We start from the raw sequence: 15618 nt of genomic DNA, 5'->3' as shown, positions 1-15618 counted from the left end.
CATATAAATAATAATAATAACAACCACCCCAAATACAGAGGCATTTTTGGAGGGCAAAGCCCACATATTCCCGAATTTGTGATTGTGTTCAGAGAAACATGAGCTTTCAAAATGCGTGTTTTGAAGAATAAAAAAAGCATTTTCACACTTTGGTCAATGGTAGGGTGACCCTATGAAAAGGAGGACAGGGCTCCTGTATCTTTAACAGTTGCATAGAAAAGGGAATTTCAGCAGGTGTCATTTGTAGGCATGTCGCACCTGGTGAAATCCCCTCTTCATCACCACAGTTAAAGCTGCAGGAGCTATACTAGAGTGACCAGATTTAAAAGAGGGCAGCTTTAACTGTTGTGATGAAGAGGGGATTTCACCAGGTTCTCCATATATACAAATGACACCTGCTGAAATTCCCTTTTCAACACAACTGTTAAAGATACAGGAGCCCGGTCCTCCTTTTCATATGGACACCCTAGTCAATGGGAGAAAAGTATACATTCGGGGGTACACTTTTAAAAACACGTTCACCCAAATGTGCACATTTCCTGTTCAGACAACAGCAAAGAAGAACCCGCATTCCGGAACTGGGGCGGGGTAAACGAAGGGTCTAGATGGAAGTTGGAATATCTCAATCACTTCGAGTCTCCATTGAAGAATAAATTTAATATTAGTATATAAGAATATTTCCCCAAGGAGTTCAAAGGAGCACATTAGAAGCACTGCAACGTGTTATTCAATTAACGCGCATCATCAGGGTGTCTGATGCTCCCTGCAGATTGTCGCTAAAATCAGAATCAGACACCGACCATTTTTATAGGTTGTTCCTTCTTTTCTTTTTCTTTAATTAGCAGATTAACTTTGGAGTTCGTTTGTTTGTTTCCCCACCAACATCTATTATGTACAAAAAAGGAGTTTTATTTCTGAATCCTACAGAAACAAGTGCAAACCAAATGCAGTTTTCTTTTTAACCCTAACGATAAACATCCGGTGTGTTAGGGAGCAGGAAAAAACAGGGATAGGTAGGGAACCTATAAGAAATATCAATGCCCCTTCATCGTAGCCGGTACAAAAAGAAGAAGAAGAAGAAGAAGAAGAAGAAGAAGAAGAAGAAGAAGAAGAAGAGAGTCTTTAAAGAACCGTCTTGCTGGATCCAAACGAAAAGGTCCTCCTGCCCCAGTATCCAGTTTCCAATAGCGATCAGCCTGAAGAGGCTCAACATGGGCAGAGGAGGAGTGAGGAAATTGGTACTCATGAGCTCATTTTCCCTTTCTTCCCCACTCCATCCTCTGGTGCATGCTACAGGCTACCGCTGGCGCTGGGGAATGCAAATCCCAAGAGACCGGGACCGGACGTAGCCTGACTTGCAGCTGCAACGATAAGAACCGCTGGTGTTCACACAACGTTCGGTCTTACACAGAAGTCCTCGTTGGTTCAGCTCCCGGCACTCATCGACATCTACAAGGAAGGAAAGAAGGACAGGTGCGTACAGGGCTTCAGCAGCAATTGGCATCCTTGCGTACTTTCCGGAGCCTCGGGGCCATGGCAAGACCATGGATTCCTGCATTGAGCAGGGGGATGGACTTGATGGCCTTAGAGGCCCCTTCCAACTCTACTATTCTATGATTCTATGGAAACATATTTGAGGATTACTCAAGGCAGCCGACCTAGGAAGGAAGGGTAGTTTTGGGGGAGGTGGACGGCCCAGCTGGAGAAGAGGTGAGAGCGGGTGGTTTGGCTCCTTACCTGTCCGAGAGGTCTCCGAAGACAAAGGCTCCCACTAGGACTCAAGTGACAGGAAGCCAGATGGACATCAGGAAAAACTTCCTGACTGTTAGAACAGTACGACAATGGAACCAGTTTCCTAGGGAGGTGGTGGGCTCTCCCACACTAGAGGCCTTCAAGAGGCAGCTGGACAACCATCTGTCAGGTGTGCTTTAAGGTGGATTCCTGCATTAAGCAGGGGGTTGGACTTGATGGCCTTATAGGCCCCTTCCAACTCTACTCTTCTATGATTCTATGACCCATGACTGACAGTTAGTCCTGGAAAAGCTCCTCCCCTTCCTCCCCAGAAGCTGGGCACTTTTTGTCAGCTGGCTCTAACTGCCATTTTCAATTTCCCTCCATGTCCCAGGTGGAGCATCACTCCGTGGCATTGTGGGCAATTTAAACACCCAATCTTTCAGTGTTGCTCAGAGCACCAGATGATGCTTTGCACAACCCTCACCCACCCCCAAACCTGGAACTGGCCTGGCATTGGGAGGGGGGAAGAAATAAAAAATATTTTCCCGCATTTAAGGGGAAAGGAACCTCTCGTGTAAGCGCTTGAGTCATTGCTGACTCCTAGAGGGACGCCTGCTTTCGCTGACATTTTCTTGGCAGACTTTGTAGCAGGGTGGTTTGCCACTGAAGGGGAGAGTGTGGGAAATTCAGTTGGCCCCTGCCCACACATTCAGGGCACAGTCCTATACACGTTTAGACCGAAAAAAAGTCCTACAATTCCCAGACTGGGGAATGCTGGAAGTTGTAAGACTTTTTTTTCCTGTCTAAGCATGCATAAGACTGCACGATTGATTGATTGATTGATTGATTGATTACATTTATATATCGCCCCATAGCTGAAGCTCTCTGGGCGGTTAACAAAAGTTAAAAACAGTAAACATTAAAACAAAAATACAAAATTTAAAAACATAAAAAAGCATAAAAACATAGGATTCTTATAAAGAACAGCTATTCTGGGGTCCGTTAAAAACAAACTCAGCATATGTTGTTAAATGCCTGGCAGAAGAGAAAGGTTTTAACCTGGTTCCGAAAAGATAACAATGCAGGCGCCAGGCGAGCCTCATTGGGGAGATCATTCCATAATTGAGGGGCCACCACTGAAAAGGCCCTCTCCCTTGTTGCCATCCTCCGAGCTTCCCTAGAGTAGGCACTCGGAGGAGGACCTTAGACGTTGAGCGCAGTGTACGGGTAGGTCCATGTCGGGAGAGGCGTTCCATCAGGTATTGGGGTCCCAAGCCGTGTAGGGCTTTATAGGTCAAAACCAGCACCTTGAATTGGGCTTGGAAACGTATAGGCAGCCAATGCAGGCTTAATGAACTCATTGGTCTCAATCCAACAGAAGGTTTTCCTGCACAAGCGACATTTACTCATTACATTGCTACCCCAACCAAGAGAGCTTGTGGCTCCAATCTCTGTGGTACAGAGAGTCCGTTCTGGGTTTTAGTTACAACCAGCCGAGAGTCTAATTATTATTATTATTAATATTTATTTATATAGCACCATCAATTTTCATGGGAACTATCCAAGGTGCTGGAGTCATTTTGGGGCTTAGGGCCCATCACCTTGGAGAGCTCTATTAGCCTCTTGGCTGGTTGTAACTAAAACCCGGAACGGAATATCTGGACCACCGAAATTGGAGCCGTCGACCTCCCCCTGCGCCCAACCTGAAATGTTAGCTAAACATTTAACATACAAAATTTAGAACAATTACCAGTAAAACTAAAAGGACGCGATAAAAAAAAAAACTAACATTAAAAAGCCCCCCGCCAAACTAACATTAAAAAGGAGAGGGAAGTCTTAACCTCGCACCAAAAAAGATTGCATTCAACGATCAGGGGGGGTCACCACCAAAAAGGCTGTGTTGCTGCCGTTGGAGGAGGTTCTCAGGGGAGAGCCTCAGGTGTCAATCATAGCGTCTGGGTAGGTTCATGTCGGGAGAGGGGTTCCATCAAATACTGAACCACGTAACGCTTTATAGGTCAAAACCAGCACCTTGAATTGGGCTCGGAAACGTATAGGCAGCCAACGCAAGCGGGCCAGAATCGATGTTCTTAACTCAGGCCTTCTGGACCCTGTTATTAATCTGCTTCCAAACCATCTTCAAAGGCAGCCCCACGTTAGAGCACTTTGCAGTAACTTAATCTCTACTGGAGTTTGCTTGTTACGAGTTGTAATTTGTGCAATAAGGACTGCATATCCTCCGCTTCAAAAAAACCCCAACATTTTAGTAAAAGGAATGTGCTGAGGGAACCCAAATTCTGCATCAGACACCCCTGCATCCAGCAAATTTTATTCCGGCGCCAAGTGAAAACATGGCTTTTTAACAAAGCTTTTAATGGTTGAATTCGCTGTTGGCACATTGTTTTAACTGTTTTATTAGTTTTACTGCTTTTAAATTATATATCGTTTTAACTTGGTTTATGGTTTAATTTGTTTTTAGCTGCGAATATTTAACTGTTTTATACTGTATGCTTTTATCTGTACGCTGCCCTGAGATCTTATTGATATAGGGCGGGATATAAATGTTTTAAATAAATAAACAAATAAATTCTGCAAGGCCCCACATATTTCTTGCATAGTGTAAACTCCACGTGTGTCCTAGGGAGGGGGCAGAGAGTAAATCCCTCCATCTGCCTTGCTTGGAAGCCCTTTACTTATTATTACATTTATTTAATAATAAATAATTTATTGAATAAAAATAAATAATTTATTGAATAAAAATAAATAATTTATTTAATAATAAATAATAAGGCCTTCAAGAGGCAGCTGGACAACTATCTGTCAGGGATGCTTTAGGGTAGATTCCTGCATTGAGCAGGGGTTGGACTAGATGGCCTCGTAGACCCCTTCCGACTCTGCTATTCTATGATTCTATGATTCTACTTTCACTTGTCTTATATCTTTGTGCAAAGAGTTCTACAAATTTGAATAAATCAACACATAAAATGCATAAATGAACCACTGTGGGGGGGGGGACTGCAATGTGAATTCACTGTTTGGCTTGACCCAGAAAGCTATGTCAGTGCATGCCAGGGGTGGGGGGGAAGCCATGCCCCCCCCTTACCCAAGCAGCGGGTGCGGGTGGTGTCAAGATGGAAGCCCGACGGGCACTCGCAGATCAAACCCTGCTGGGTCCGGACACAACGGCCGTTCACACAGCGACATTCGTCAGAATCCTCTTCTGAGCTGTCAGCATCTATGGAGAGTAAAGGACCAAGCCAGTTTCAGTGTCCACACTGCAAAAAAACCCAACCACCCATCTTCACAGGGATCAACTTCAGAAAGAACCAACAAGAAGGGAAATCGTCAATTGTAGCCAAAGGCAGAAGAGGAAATGGCCTCAACGTTCAGAAAAAGAAAAGCTTGAATAAGTCCTGCATGTTTTTGGAAAGTTATTCCCTTCCTTGGAGGCTGCAAATAAAATCTCGTCGTAAAAACATTGTCAACCTTTTAAAGAGCATCTTCAACAAGTGTAAATATATATGCTCACATATGTACCAAGTTGCAAAATTTTATTTCAACAATTGCACCCAAAGTTTCTTTCAGGGATAAACCATAACGTTCTATTGGTTTTAACTCTGTCATGTAAGCAAGCAGTTTTACTAGTGCGAAGGCTTTTGCGTATACTAGCAGGTGGATCCAAAAATAAGGATTATTATTAATTATTTTTCATTTTAGGATGCTAGGCTGACCCACCCCACAATAACTCCTTTTAACATGGTGGAATGCTCTTTCTACTGAGCATCCTTAACACAGGGAACATGGCCGTGTTCCCTGTAATATTATAACTCTCCTAATACTGGAACCCAACGGAGCTCAATGGAGGGAGATTCAGGACAGAGCAAGGGAAAGACTTCTTCACACGGTGCAGGGTTCAACTACGGAACTCACCACCACAAGACGTAGCGACGGCCACCGATGTGGATGGCTTTCGAAAGGGATTGGACAAATTCCTGGAGAAGAAGGCTATCCATGGCTACTAGTCCTGATAGCCATATGCCATGTCCATTATCACAGGCAGGATACCCATGTTCACCTGTTGCTGGGGAACATGGGCGGGAGGGTGCTGTTGCATTCATCTCTTGCTTGTGAGTTTCCCATGGGCATCTGGTTGGTCATTGTGTGAATTGAATACTGAGCTAAATGGGCCCTTGGTCTGATCCAGCACAGCTGTTCTGATGTTCTTAGTATTTATTTATTTGTTTATTTATTACATTTCTATGCCGCCCAATAGCCGGAGCTCTCTGGGCGGTTCACAAAAATTCTGCTCCTTCTGCTCCGTGAATTTGCCCAACCCCCTTTTAAAGCCGTTCTGGCCGGCAGCCGGCACTGCGTCTTGTGGTGGTGAGTTCCATAATCATGAAGTTCCCCATGGAGGTAGGCCCTCGCCCCTCTCACCTTTGTGCATTTTGCCGAACAAAGCGCTGAAATCCCAGAAGGAGTTACTCTCGCTCGGAGTGGACTGGCAGTTCAGGCCTGGGGGGGCGGGGGGGAGAGACACAAAAAAACCCAGTCACCATGGCTCTTGGGGCCACCCCCAAAAAGACACCCTCATACTAACAGGCAAAGGATTGGGAGAGGTTACTTTTCAGTGGGGAGGGGAAAGGCACTCTGCACATGCTAAGTAACACCCCCATCGTCATTACTTCTCTGCGGTTCCGACGACCGAGGTGATTCTTGGCTCAGGGCCCCCCGGCATCACGGGCCCAAACGTGGGAAATGGATCCGCCTGGGCCCTGGCACTCACGAGGGCCTCAACAGCTCTTTCCTTTCTAAGCCCTGCCAGGTGGAAGCTAGGGGAGGGGGAAGGCACTCTGCACGTGCTCAGTGGCCCTTTCCCCCCGTTTCAACCCGCCTCTTCCGCTCCACCTTCCCGCCCCGTACGGTTACCTGGGCCTCGCGGCGGGCAGGGGTGGCACTGGTTCCCCCACCCTTTGCCGTAACGGCAGCAGCACTCCTCGTAGCTGAGCTGGTGGCCGTTGAACGGAGAGGAGCACATCCCGTCCTCGCCTCGGAGCTGCCAGCAGACGTCCCGGTGGTCGGCCACCCTGTCTGGGGGGGGGGAGCAAGCAGGAGAGGAGAGGACAGACCAGGGGGCGGCTCAGCAGTGCTCATGCACAGGCACAGACCTTGTCCTCTACCAGCCGGCCCGGCACACACTAAGGGCAGTCCCAGGGTTTTGGGGGGCCCTGGGTAAGACACTGTCCATGGGCACCTTCCTTCGGCAAGTCTATCTTTCTTCCACCCCCGTTGCTCCTCCTCCTCCTCCTCCTCCTCTTCCTCCTCCTCCTCTTCCTCTTCCTCCTCCTCGCCACCACCATAGTCTGGACCAGAGCGAAAGGCAGCTGAGCAAGCAGAAGGAGGAGCGCTGTCCGTGGGCACCTGCTTGAGTGCAGGCCCTTGACTCCTGCCCGAGCGCGCCCACCCTTGACGCCCACCACGCCCCACGCAGCAGAGCCCCGGGGCTTACCTGCCTGCGTCTCTGGAAGCTGGCACTCCTTCCCGCTGGGGTCCACGGTCAAGGGAGGGTGGCATTTGCAAGTGAAGGAGCCGACGGTATTGGTGCAACGGCCAAGTTTGCACACTCCGGGATCCTGGCATTCGTCCACGTCTGTAGGCGAGAACGGGGGAGCCTGAGCTTCGGTGACTGGGCGGTGTAGGAATGCGATCAGTGAACAAAACAGCCACTGCTACCTATGCGTTTGTGCCCACACGCACAGCCTGCAGCCCCTCTGAACAGACGGAGGGCCGAATTTCCCACCTCTAACTCTGAGGCATACAAACATATAATAATCATGATAATAAAAACTTTTCAGGCTACCTCTGCAAGATACGAAATGACCCATTCGTCACTGAGTGGATGGAACTACTCAGGAACGAGATCAACTCTCCAGGCTTCTGCCCCGAGTCTCCATTAATGATGGACGCAAAACAGCCCAAGGCCCTTTTCTCTCAGAGGGTAAGAGGCGGGGATACACAAGTTCTAAGATCGGCAGCAGACAGAACCTGCTCCCCTCTGCTCTTAGGCAGTAACCCAAGATTCGGAACGGCGGAAGCAAAATATTTTTCAATGCTTAATACACCCAAATATCAGCGCGCGCGAACTCTGGCAAGATTTAACGCCCTGCCATCGACTCCGTTGCAGGGGAGGTGTCAGAGAATTACTTTTCACGATCGCTTGTGCCCATGTGGAAGCAATGAAATTGAATCGGTTGTCCACGTTTTACTCTGTGGTTGTTTTTATACAAAGATTAGAGATAAATTATTACTCGACACCAGTTTAGAAATTAAAGTGCTTCCTCATTGCTTCAGGGCCACAGAGGCACAATCGAGGCTTTGGCAAAACTCTTTTTGAATGCTGGGAGAATAAGGTCTCTCCAGAACGGATTCCGCTGCACGCTTTTCAAATCTGGATGTAATTTTGCCCTACTCTCGTGCACGTGGAAAGTCTGGTCGGTGACTGTAATAAAGTTGATGATGAATAAAAACTTTGTTCACAGCCCGGCGGCTGAATCCCATTTCAGAGAAGCTTTTGGGAGCCAGATTCTGACGGTGGGTGGGACGGAAGGCAAAAGGGGTGTGGCTAAAGGTAAAAGGGGTGTGGCTAAGGGTAAAAGGGGTGTGGCTAAAGGCAAAAGGGGCGGGCCCCAAATAACAGCCCATTGTGACGGAAAGCTCTTCCTGCCAGCGAAGAAGCTGCAGTTGTTTTACAATCACGTTATCTTCCATCCTTTTCGCGGAGTTTATATTCTACAGTGAACCCCAAATGTCATCCGTGTGAGGTTTTTCTTCACGTTCCCTCTTCCCGAGAAGCAAAAACCCGGTTCAAACTTGTAACGTAGCCACCCTAGCAACCTTCTAAGTGAAAGCCTCTGGCTACCTGGATTTTTCTTAGGGTACAATCTTAGGGGAGCTGTCGGACTTTTCCCGGTCTAAACACGCGCGGGATTGTGCCTGTAGTTAGAAACAGACTTCTGTGCTCCGATCTCGAAGTTCAGAGGACAGCGTGAGGCCGGAGAGGGCAGGACTCACCGAGGACAGCGGGCGCCATACACTTCTTTTGGACGGGGTCATACGTGGTCAAGGCTGGGCAGGCACAGCGGAAACTGCCCCGGGTGTTCTCACAGCGCCCGTTGGCACAGTTTGACTCGTCCAAACACTCGTCCACATCTAGGAGGAGAGAAGGCGAGACTGGAATTCAGATCCTGGGGCTTCTATGTTTATACACACATTTATGCACGCACACGTAGCCACGGAGAACCCTTTGCCAGTAATGCAGCTAGGGCTGGACTCTCTCTCTCTCTCTTTCTCTCTAATAATAAATATTATATTTATATTACACCTTTCTTCGTCTCCTCCTCCTCCTCCTCCTCCTCCTCCTCCTCCTCCTCCTCCGCTCCATTTTTCCCTCACAACGACCCTGTGAGGTAGGTTAGGCTGAGCGAATCAGTGACTGGCCCAAAGTCACCCAGTGAGCTTCATGGCCCAAGTAGGGACTAGAACCCGGGTCTCTCCAACCCCAATCTAACACTTTAGCCACTACACCCCACTGGCGTTTTATTCCTGCACTCATGATGGTGCCTTGCATTGTAGGGGGGTGAACTTTTGTCCTTCCAGTGTTGTGTTATCAGTCTTTTGGCAGGCAAATGCTGCGGACTGCTTTGACAGCTCCACTGAGCTGTCCATCACAGCCCCAAAAGCTCTTTCTTGGGCAGTCACTGCTAGCTCAGCTCACATCTGTGAATATGTGAATTCGGGATTCTTGGTTTGCTATTCAGCAAACATCTCCAGGTAGGGAAAGGGGGTGGGGGAATCTGTCTGAAAACTTCTACTTCCAGTCCATGGACTGGCAGACCAGGGGTCAGCAAAAGGTAGGGTGACCCTATGAAAAGGAGGACAGGGCTCCTGCATCTTTAACAGTTGCATAGAAAAAGGGAATTTCAGCAGGTGTATTTTGTATATATGGAGAACCTGGTGAAATGCCCTCTCCATCACAACAGTTAAAGCTGTAGGAGCTATACTAGAGTGACCAGATTTAAAAGAGGGCAGCTTTAACTGTTGTGATGAAGAGGGAATTTAACCAGGTTCCCCATATATACAAATGACACCTGCTGAAATTCCCTTTTCAATACAACTGTTAAAGATACAGGAGCCCGGTCCTCCTTTCCACAGGGTCACCCTACAGAAGGTAGCTCTCCAGATGCTTTGGACTTCAACTCCCAGAAGCCCCTGGCAGCCTGGCCAATGGCCAGGAATGCTGGGAGTTGAAGTCCAGAACAACTGGAAATCCCTTGCCGTAGACAACACTGTGGCAGACGGACCAGGGGTCCAAACGGACTTAGGCAACGTCTTCCTATATCAGCATTCCTCAACACGATTCCCTCTATGTGCCTTGGATTACAGCAGATGGGATGTCGTCCAAACACATCCAGAGGAGACACACGCGGACACAGAAGCCTTTCCCCTTACCGACACACTCCAGGAGATTCCCGTCATAGTAGAAGCCTTGCTTGCAGTAACATTCGTAGCCGGGCTGCGTGTTGACGCATTTTCCTTCCTTACAAATCTCTTCTCCAAAGAGAGCGCATTCATCGATGTCTGCAGCAATGAAGAACGGGCAGGAGGAAAGGCCGTTAGCCCAGGCGATTCCTTGGTGCCCTTTCTCGTATGGGCAAGACCCCCCGCCCCCAAAACAAACTCCTGACCGCAAGCATTCTAAGCGACTCACCACGGTGTGCCGGAATGCCGTAGTTGAGGATGGTTTCATCCAGGATGAACCCTTTGCCGTCTGGACAAAGAGTGTGGAACTCAACTAAAAGGCAGAGAGATGTCAAAGAGCTTGTAATAAATCGATACTGAAGTCACAGGCTCCTATTTATTTATTTATTTATTTATTACATTTTTATACCCCCCAATAGCCGAAGCTCTCTGGGCGGTTCACAAAAGCGGTTCCAAGGAGCATCCAGTTATGGCCTGCTGGGGGATCATAGAATCATAGAATAGTAGAGTTGGAAGGGGCCTACAAGGCCATCGAGTCCAACCCCCTGCTCAATGCAGGAATCCACCCTAAAGATCGTTGAGATCGTTCCAGAATTGGGGGGCCACCACTGAGAAAGCCCTCTCCCTTGCTGCCGTCCCCTGAGCCTCCCTCGGAGTGCCAGTACCCGGAAGAAGGCCTTAGTTGCTGAATGTTACAGGGGCTCACATGCATATTTTGGTATGGATCTGGAAGGTGATGGAAACACACACACACACACACACACACACACACACACACACAAGGGGAGCACCCCCTCCCACAAACTTACTGGAGTTGAGTACAGGGCAAGGATAGATTTCGCAGTGGTCTCCCCAGCCTGCTCCAAGAGAGCAGCAGCATTCCTGGCGGGTAATATTGGTGGCGAGAACGCTGTCGCAGAAGACGGTGTCATCGAAGTTCAGGTAGCACTCCCTTTTGTCGTGAGGCAGTTCTGGGGACGGAGGGGGAAGTCACTCTTCACCCCAAAAGACTCTCCCCCCCTGGACCTACCAGCTCCTCCTCCAGCCGGACTGCAGCTCTCGGGGGATGGAAAAGCACTCACCCCGTAGCGTTCATCCCTGCTCTGACCCCTCCAAGGCGTGTCCCGCTCACCCTCGCAGCTCTTCTGGTCTTCAGAAGGAGCGTATCCCTCGTTGCACGTGCACACGAAGGAGCCGTCGGTGTTCTTGCATGTCCCGTGCGGCTGGCAGAGGTCGGAATTCTTCGCGCACTCGTCGATGTCTGGGGAGGCAATGGCACGCTAGTGATGTCGGAGGAATTTGGCCAGGGGGGTAACGTTCATCCCCCGCATGGGGTGCGACTCGACCTACCTCGAATTGGACCGGTTTATGGAATTCTGGGTTTTGTTTTGTTTTTTCTTAAATCAACATGTATGCAAAGCGTGCTTGTGATTTGTGAACATTCGCACAAACTGCGCTTGTGATTCGCTTCATTTGCACAATTTCGCTTTGTTCGCACAATTTCGCTTTGTTCGCACAATCTCGCTTCGTTCACACAATTTCGCTTCGTTCACACGATTTCGCTTCGTTTGCACCCACTGCAAGCTCTGAGTCGCACGCATTAAGCAAGTTACGGATGCGACTTGTGCAAATTACAATTCCGGGTCCCAAGACTGTAGGAAAGGGGAAACAGGGAAGGGGCTCACGCACCTCGGCACTTCCGGCCCCCCTCCAGCTGGTAGCCCGTCCGGCAAAGGCACTGGTAGGAACCCACGGTGTTGCGGCATTCACCTCCGACACAGGCTGCTGGAAAGTCACATTCGTTCACGTCTGCAGGGACCAGAGGAGGAAGAAAGGACTGGTCCATTTCTGATTGCAAAAGGCGCTGGAACGCACAATTTGCCTGAACATCACACCTTCCGGCCCAAAGTCACCAACTCGCCAGGGAGCTAGTGAGGGTTCTTCAGCACTGAAAAGGAACTCTGTACATGCTCTGTGGCATTTTCATCTCTAGCAGTATTTCTTGTGCTATGGGGCTGAACCCTGGCCGTGAGGGGGAAATAGATGCACACATTCTCCGATGCCAATACACGGCCAAAATTCACATCGCTACTATTCAGATCCGGGGGTGCGGGGGTTAAAGGGAATTGCTGGGCCCAAACCTCTGGCATAGGATGCCCAGGCACTCTGCACACACTCAGAGGATCTCATTCCTGAATAGTTCTCCTCCTTCTAAAGAGCTAGTGGAATTCAAAACTGGGTTTGTTTATTGATTGACTTATATAATTTTTTTAACCCATTCTTCAGCCAAAGAAGCCTCCCAAAACAGCTTAGAAAGATTAATAGTAAAACAGTCCCTGCCCTGAGGCCCGTGACATGAAAGGAAAAGGTATGTGGAGGGAGGAGGAGAAAAAAAGCCAAACTCAGACTTTTGGTGCCAGCTGAAAGAAAGCCCCTACTCAGAGACACACCCCAGCCACAAGCAAAGCCAAAACAAATTGTAAAAGTTTATTGCTCTGACCTTCACAGCGCGGCCCGTCCTTCACCGCTTGGAAACCCACGGGGCACTGGCACTTAAAGGACCCCAGCGTGTTCACACACACACCATGGGCACACAGGGAACCGTTCTCACATTCGTTGACATCTGCAGGGAGAGAAGCAAATTGGCCAAGATCTGTCACGCCTGGCAAGTAGTTCATTGCGTTTTTCTCCTCTCCTTCTTTTCCCCCACAGGAGCTGGGGACTACAGACATAGATCTTCACTCTCTTCCTCCTCTTCCTCCTCCCAATGACCCTACGAGAGAGGTTAGGCTTAGAGGTAGCGACCAGCCTCAGGGTTACGCAGGCAGCTTCACGGCTGTGCGGGAATCTGAACTCGGATCTCTCTCAATCCTTAATCCAACGCTCTGAACCTTGGACTGAGCACTCGGCCAACTGAGCTCAGCTTGGAGGAGGGGCCTCTGTGGGCTGGACAGGGAACCTTCCGAGGGCCACATCAGGCCCATGGCCTGGAGGTTCCTCATCCCTGATGTAGGCAATGCTGAGTCAGATGGACCAGTGCATGGACCCAATGAGGACCAGAAACTTAACTTCCCTTTTAGGAGGAACATAACAAACATTCCTGGGCTTTTCGAAACTCGTCAGTAGGATTGCTGAAACCTGTGTTTAGCATCTGCTGCCTCCCCTCTTCCTATTGGCTGTGCTGCTGTGATGTCACAGACAACAGACCAAGCTGGTCTCCTCCCACTTAGCAGAGCTTTGCGTGCTGATGTGTGTGTGCGCGTGTGTGTTGGGGCGGATTACCAAGACAGCTGCGGGAATCGGGTGCGACAGCAAATCCATCGCCGCAGGTGCAGCGGAAAGTTCCGGCCATGTTTTCACACCAGCCGTGCTTGCAGGCACCGTCTTCAGAGCACTCGTCCACATCTGGAGGGGGGGAAAGAGAAATTCAATGAATGTCCCCCCGAACCCAAGCCCTGGTCAACGGAAGAAGAGAGCTGAAGCAAGGCCGGGCCTGAAGTGCCCGCCATCCCATAATCCACAGCCAGAGGCCACAGCCACCTCACTCAGCTTTTCCACAAGTGCCATCCAACCCTCTACCAGGATCGTGGCCAAACCAGACCACTGCACGCCCCAAGCTGAGAATCCAGAGTTTTGCACGCCTAAAATGAGTATGATGTAGTGGTTAGAGCATTGAGCTGGGACTCGGGAGACTCCCTGGGTGACTTAGCGCCAGTTGCTGACTCTCAGCCCAGCCGACCTCACAGGGCTGTTGGGAGGATAAAAAGGAGAGGAGGGCAATTACGTATGCCGCCTTGGGTCCGTTGGAGTGGTATAAATGTAACCGTAAGTAAATAAATAAACCGCAGATGTGCAGAGGATGGCTAAGTGGTACAGCCCCTGTTTTGCATACAGAAGGCCCCAGGTCCCATCTCTAGCAGCATCGCCTGTTTAAAGGAAACAGGAAAGGGACCCTGGAGAACCCACAACCAAAAATCAGAGACAACGCTGGACTAGATAAACAGATAGAGCATTTCTACACGAGGCTGTTCATCCCCTGTGTCTACTTTCGGTTTTGCCACAGAATTGGGATCCGAGCACTACGCAAAAGAATGTTTCTTTCCCTGATGTTCTGCTACATGGCCTCTAGGTGGCACTGTGGTATAGCGGAATACTGCAAATACACAAGAGGAAATCACACTATCTTTCACTTTTGCAATGAAAGGCTGCATTTTCCCTGCTCTTAAAAAGCAAAATCTCTGAAAGTGCTAGTTAGACACAGAAGCGAAACCGGAGGGTCACGTCTAAAGAACCCATAAACAACCGTGAGTAAGGAATGATGAGAGAACAATAACTGCCTTGTGTAGAAAGACCCACGGTCTGACCTAATATATATAAGGTGGTTTCCTCTGTTCTGCTGGTTTGGGAAAGGCCTTCAGCATATGCCCAAAGGTACTCTGATATTATTTCAAAGCATCTAGGGGAGGATCCTGGCATCGGAAAAAAGCATCCAGACTCAAAGTGAAGCCTGTAGGTCGCATCTTACCGTAACACACGCCATTCTGGCCCCGGAAGCCTGGCTGGCAGGGGCTGCATTTATAGGTGCCAGGTCTGTTTTCACACCTCCCGTCGGGGCAGGTCCCAGGGTCAAGGCACTCGTCAATATCTGCAAAAGGGATGGTAGTAATAAAACACAAGAATGGAAGACCAGAAAGAGATCTCAGAAAGGACAGATTAAGAACTTGTAGATTGCAAGTAGATTGTTTGTAGATCACAAGCTGAATATGAGCCAACCGTGCGATATGGCTGCAAGAAGGCCAATGCTATTTTGGGCTGCATTAATAGAAGTATAGCTTCCAAATCACAGGAGGTACTGGTTCCTCTCTATTCAGCCCTGGTTAGGCCTCATCTAGAGTATTGCGTCCAGTTCTGGGCTCCACAATTCAACACAGACAAGCTGGAGCGTGTTCAGAGGAGGGCAACCAGGATGATCAGGGGTCTGGAAACAAAGCCCTATGAGGAGAGACTGAAAGAACTGGGCATGTTTAGCCTGGAGAAGAGAAGATTGAGGGGAGACATGATAGCACTCTTTAAATACTTGAATCTTCCCAGAATGCAGGACACGGAATAACGGGCTCAAGTTAAAGGAAGCCAGATTCCAGCTGGACATCAGGAAAAACTTCCTGACGGTTAGAGCAGTATGACAATGGAACCAGTGACCTAGGGAGGTGGTGGGCTCTCCCACCCTAGAGGCCTTCAAGAGGCAGCTGGACAACCACCTGTCAGGGATGCTTTAGGGTGGATTCCTGCCTTGAGCAGGGGGTTGGACTCCATGGCTTTGTAGGCCCCTTCCAACTCTGCTATTCT

The 15618-nt window shown here is 49.1% G+C and overlaps 1 protein-coding gene across 1 annotated transcript in view; it reads right to left on the bottom strand.

Annotated features, from left to right (window-relative positions):
- Positions 1 to 523: 523 nt before the first annotated feature.
- LTBP3 (latent transforming growth factor beta binding protein 3) overlaps positions 524 to 15618 on the bottom strand; it is a 36511-nt gene continuing 21416 nt past the window's right edge. The window contains exons 15-28 of the mRNA XM_063146182.1: positions 14798 to 14917; positions 13555 to 13677; positions 12773 to 12895; positions 11962 to 12081; positions 11405 to 11533; positions 11082 to 11243; positions 10502 to 10585; positions 10243 to 10371; positions 8806 to 8943; positions 7244 to 7384; positions 6664 to 6825; positions 6172 to 6249; positions 4838 to 4969; positions 524 to 1449 (exon numbers count right to left, since the gene is read on the bottom strand). Of these exons, the coding sequence (XP_063002252.1) occupies positions 1298 to 1449; positions 4838 to 4969; positions 6172 to 6249; positions 6664 to 6825; positions 7244 to 7384; positions 8806 to 8943; positions 10243 to 10371; positions 10502 to 10585; positions 11082 to 11243; positions 11405 to 11533; positions 11962 to 12081; positions 12773 to 12895; positions 13555 to 13677; positions 14798 to 14917 (1793 nt within the window). The 3' untranslated portion in view covers positions 524 to 1297. The remainder of the gene's footprint in view (positions 1450 to 4837; positions 4970 to 6171; positions 6250 to 6663; positions 6826 to 7243; positions 7385 to 8805; positions 8944 to 10242; positions 10372 to 10501; positions 10586 to 11081; positions 11244 to 11404; positions 11534 to 11961; positions 12082 to 12772; positions 12896 to 13554; positions 13678 to 14797; positions 14918 to 15618) is intronic.

The sequence above is a fragment of the Elgaria multicarinata genome, chromosome 21 (genome assembly GCF_023053635.1).
Source record: "Elgaria multicarinata webbii isolate HBS135686 ecotype San Diego chromosome 21, rElgMul1.1.pri, whole genome shotgun sequence".
NCBI classification, from domain to species: domain Eukaryota; kingdom Metazoa; phylum Chordata; class Lepidosauria; order Squamata; family Anguidae; genus Elgaria; species Elgaria multicarinata.
This window is presented reverse-complemented; position numbering and strand designations above follow the sequence as displayed.